Source organism: Micromesistius poutassou, assembly GCF_964030765.1.
Source record: "Micromesistius poutassou genome assembly, chromosome: 19".
NCBI classification, from domain to species: Eukaryota; Metazoa; Chordata; class Actinopteri; order Gadiformes; family Gadidae; genus Micromesistius; species Micromesistius poutassou.
The window spans coordinates 1,683,014-1,687,765 of NC_140289.1; the positions used below are offsets into that span (position 1 = coordinate 1,683,014).

At 45.7% G+C, this 4,752-nt stretch overlaps 1 protein-coding gene across 2 annotated transcripts; it reads left to right on the plus strand.

Moving 5' to 3' along the window:
• The first annotated feature begins 549 nt into the window (after window positions 1-549).
• Window positions 550-3,851, plus strand: LOC311363788 (zinc finger CCHC domain-containing protein 7-like). 2 transcript variants are annotated; one of them, XR_014639056.1, is made up of 4 exons: window positions 550-1,019; window positions 1,469-1,522; window positions 1,725-1,842; window positions 1,952-2,021. XR_014639056.1 is itself a non-coding variant. In XM_084483762.1 (4 exons), the coding sequence occupies exons 1-4, from the start codon at window positions 1,005-1,007 to the stop codon at window positions 3,776-3,778; spliced, it is 432 nt and encodes a 143-aa protein (XP_084339888.1). In that variant the 5' UTR covers window positions 550-1,004; the 3' UTR covers window positions 3,779-3,851. The 2 variants fall into 2 exon arrangements, 1 of the variants encoding a protein (XP_084339888.1); XM_084483762.1 differs by lacking the exon at window positions 1,952-2,021 and adding an exon at window positions 3,534-3,851.
• Window positions 3,852-4,752: the final 901 nt, after the last annotated feature.

A 4,752-nucleotide genomic window follows, 5' to 3' on the forward strand; every position in this document is an offset into this window, starting at 1 on the left:
CATGCTTTCAGTATTTCTATTAATGCTGTTTGGCTTAATACTAACTGGAGATGATGTATTCAATAGAAGAATCTTATTTGTTTCAGTTGCCATCTTGCCTGTTGGTGATCATCTTTGCTGAGGTCGTTCTTCATGATGGAGACAGAGCTCTAATGACCCTGTCCCTGGTGCCTCCCTGCTTCAGAGAAGTGGTGGAGAGGGAATACTTCAAGAGAAAAGTGCATTTTCTGTGGCTTGACAGTAAGATTACAAAAACGGTCGTAGCTATACTGGTTGCATACTGCATGTTTTCCATGTTAAATCAATTTGAGAAATCATCATATTCTCAAAATTGTTGTAACAACAGGTGTTGCAACAGGTGTTGCAAACTGGACCATGTTCTCGGCACAATACAGGGCAGACTTTTACAAAAATGTACACTCTGGATATGTGTGGAGAGTGCAGGGTGTCTTTCAAAAACTGCATACCAGGTATGAAAATTATGCATGGAAATGTAATGAGTACTTAGTTCAGTTATTGCTACCTAAAGATGGCAGTGAAAACTTGTTTTTAAAACTTTTGTAGAAGTTGTTGCAAAGACTGTAGTGTGTTGACCAAGTACTTGAAGACAAATTTATTCCTATTCCATGGGCATCCATAAGGCAGTAATGATGGTCTCATGCAGTAGTAAAAGAATAATAAATATGGATATAAATAATTTAATAACTAATAATTGTAGCCGTTTAAAACTGACACAAGTAAACATTGCAATTACAAGTAATAAAACCCAAGAGACACAAAAATAGAACCTTACAGTGGGTATCTCTATGGGTAGAATACTGACCAGAGGACTTCTAGACACCAAGGGTTTCTTCAATGTGATAATCCATAGAAAATAAAGGGGGGCCCTCTAACAAGGACTGTTTTTATTTACCGACAGGCTACAGGAAAGGGGAAAAGAGGGGGGGCTGCGGGGCATCTACTCCGAGAACTCGCACGCTGGCTTCTGCTCTCACACACAATAAATGGGCCATGGGTTGGTGGGTGAACATTCATTTATTTTTATTTATGATTTTATTTGGTTGAAAAGTTTCCAGGATGCTGTGAATGTTGGTCGAAATAGGATCTACAGAGGGGCAACTCCAAAATATATATGAAAATGCTTTGTGTCCATGTTTATGCCACATCGGGATTTGGATTTGGAACTAATACTTGGTATACTAATACTTCAGTTGCCACTAATGCTTTGGTTTTTGTCTTCTCATGGAATTTGTTGACAGATTATATATCACTAGATTTATCCTTTCATATGTCACTCAATATTTCTGATGTGACTTATTGAGTTGATGATGAATTGTCCGCGGGGGGGGGGTCATGCAGGGTCGATTGCAGGGTCATGTCAAAATGTCTTCTCTCTCCCCTGCTCTCTGTCTCTCTCCCCTGCTCTCTGTCTCTCTCCCCTGCTCTCTCTCTCTCTCCCCTGGACCAGGGCAGGACGGCCGCCTACTACTACAACTGCTCCAGAAAGGGCCACTTTGGCCACGTGAGTCGCCGCTTCAGTTTGCACCGCAGCATCCTCTCCTCTTGTCCCTCCCTCTATCTCTTTACCCTGCTCTCCCTTTCTTCATTTTCTCCAAAGCAAATAATGAATCAAATTTATGATCTAAAGATGAATATTATCAGAAAATATAGCGAGCGTGTGCCCTTTTTGGAAGATCAGTATTAGGTGTTTGTGTGTGTCTCAGGCATGTACACAGCGTCGGATGTGTAATGGGACCTACCCCAGCACGCCCTTCATCAATCACTACGACACTCCCGTCAACTTCAACCAGAGGGAGCACAGGGTGAAGTGGAAGGTCAAAGGTAAGCTCTGTCTCTCTCTTCTCCTCTGACACACAGCACCCTGACCCCACTAGTTTCAGAATGCCACTGAATAACGTTGTGATTTTATTTACTATTCCCCCCCGTCCAGGGCCCCGTTTCCCGAAAGCATCGTTAGCCTAACGACGTCGTTAACACCATCGTACGATCATCGCAGGATTCGAAAGCATCGTTACGTAACAACGTCGTTAAAACCCTCATAGCTACGCCTACAGGGGTACTCGTTAAGCACTAGGATGCATCGTTACTATAGCCTCAGTGGAGTCACCAGCTGGACATTCCGTGTATTGGATGTGTTTTATTAAAACACGTCATCCAATACCACTGAATGTCCAGCTGGCGCTATTTCGCAATACCCCAAAAACAGTGGTTCCCGCATATATATTACTCGTAGACTACTGTTAGATTTAAACAGCAAAGACAGAGACATGTTAGAAGTCAACACAAATATAACTTATTGCAGCAATTTAAAATTCCAAAAATCCATGCGCAGTCGAAATGTACGATCAAACGCCACCTCACAAGGCAACCCTATCACAAGGCATATAATAAAATCAAATGATTCCGTTGCTCGTGTGGGAGGTCGCTTGCGAGCGGCACTTGCTGTCTCCCTCTGATTTTAATTAAACCATCGTGGATAAATGTCCTCATATTGATCATGACAGAAGACATACTGTACATGAAGCTGAGACCAGCGGATGTCGGATAATTTCTGCAGGCGTTTTTTGTTGCGATTGTTTGCCATAAAGCACTGTAGGCGCGTCGGTGAGGCTGTGATGAAGTTCACTATTTATTGGACCGTGTCTAGACAGTTACGAACATCCCTGACCTTAGTGGAGTGCACAATCGCCAAGTTGAGAGCGTGGTTTCTGCAGTGAACGTAGACTGCTGCGGGAAACTGTGCTGCGAATCGATGCGTGCCATTCCCGCTTACATTGCCCGCATCATCATGCCCCTGCCCAACAATGTGGGCAGGAATCGATCTAGACCAGCAATAGCCGTGTCAATGCCTCTGCGTTTGAATGATAATGAATGAATGGAACGTTGCATTTTTAATGTTGACACCAAAGTTTCTAGAGAGTGCGCGGCGCGTCAATCACTCACTGAATGAATGAATGAAACGGAATGCAGGAATCAGAGAAAGTCTGCCCTCTTTGCGGTGCAAAGCATGTTTCAGAAATCAGCACATTTAAATAAATGCTATAGGCCTAGTTGTCACACAGACACATGCTATTTTTTATTTTTGTAATATGGAATTATTTCAGGGGAGAAAATGCCATGAAACAATGTACACACGGTGCGTTCGGGATTAGGACTGATAGCATGTCGGCCTAGACCAAATCAATTATGTTTTAATATTTGTAGCATTCATATTAGTCTATTCTTTTCGTAGGCTACTTTGCTGTTAGCCTTGATGGGGAGATATTTTTTTGCTGCCACAAAATATAGTTTAATCCAACAACATTCCTGCGTCTCCCCCTCATACGGAGCCCATTTCAGCACCGTGTCAGTAGACAGCTACAATCCTACGACGTCGTAAGAGCAGAGCACGTGCGTTCATGTTAAGATGAGTTTCGGGAAACGCTCCCCTAAAATTAACGATGCATCGTGAGGTCCATCGCACGATGGATCGTACGAGCATGGATCCATCGTTATCGGGAAACGGGGCCCAGAACTTGAGGAAGCCGGCCTGCTCGGCACCACACCCAAACCCCCCCACCGCTCCGGGACCACCGAAGAAGGGGCAGAGGACCAGCCACTACCACGACTACAAGAAGAAGAACCACCACCGGCAGCAGGAGAACGCCAACACCCGCCCCTCCTCCGCCAGGGTCCCCACGCCCGGCTCCAGCTCCACCCACACCCACGCCCCGCTGGCCGGCCGTCGTCTTCAAGACCAAGATGTCCGCCAAGCTGAAGCCGACGCCCGTCAGCGGCGCCGCCAACCAGTGGAAGCCCAAGCGTGAAGTCCCCGCCACCAAGGCTCCTCCTCCTCCTCCTCCCCCTCCTCCTCCTCCTCCGCCACACCACAGAAACGCACGTTCTACGAGGAGGAGTGCTTCCGGGGCGGGGAAGAGAAGGCGGCGAAGAAGAGCAGGAACAAGAAGAACCCCAACCGGCTGAACTGGGGAGCGACGGAGCCGCGCACGTCGCCCTTCAAGCGCAAGTCCTACACCCCGCAGCAGCTGTACGGCGGCCGTGGGGCGGGGAAGGAGAAGGGGAAGAGGGCCGGCGGGAAGAAGCGGAGGTCATCTAAAGGCGGCGGCGCAGACATGTACCCTGCCGACGAAAACCTCTTCACCATCAAACAGAGGAAAGGGAAACGCAAGCAGTAGAGCGACACGGTTACCGCTACAGAGCTGAGCTGTTGGTCTTGTCAGCCTGAATTCTGTTGGTTTATATGAACACACACAACACAACACACAACTGGTTGAAACACTGCAGTAGCAGAAACCTCAAAGATGAATGGAAGGCAGGTTCAGAATAAATGTGGAGATGTTTCTTCATGGTCTTCTAAGTGGGTTGGTTTATTTACTTCCATGATGTTAAGTCAAGTGAAGGTGAGTTAACCAAAATTGATATTGATAAGTGGCTGTCAAAGGAACCGATTGTTAATGTTTTACCTTAATTTCCTTATGAGTCTGCTCAACCTCTGTTCAAATAAAAAAGTTTTTGGCTTGTAAATCTGTCAAGCCTATAGACTTTGGTCTCTCATTTACTTTCATGTTTGCAAGTTCCAACTTGGAGATTGAATATAGTATAGGAGACTACCATTGTGCCTCTGATATAAGCTGGTAGTTTTCAGTGCTTTACAGTCTGCTTATTCTTGTAATAGGCCTATAAAACAGTCTACTGCAACACCTTGTGGTTATATTCTGCTAATCAAGTTCT

What these genes read in the sequence shown, in the direction of transcription:
- LOC311363788 (XM_084483762.1), top strand. An exon ending in GAAAGGGCCACTTTGGCCAC is followed by an intron (nt 1,523 to 1,724) that starts GTGAGTCGCCGC and finishes TGTGTGTCTCAG; the next exon opens with GCATGTACACAGCGTCGGAT. An exon ending in GGTGAAGTGGAAGGTCAAAG is followed by an intron (nt 1,843 to 3,533) that starts GTAAGCTCTGTC and finishes AACGGGGCCCAG; the next exon opens with AACTTGAGGAAGCCGGCCTG.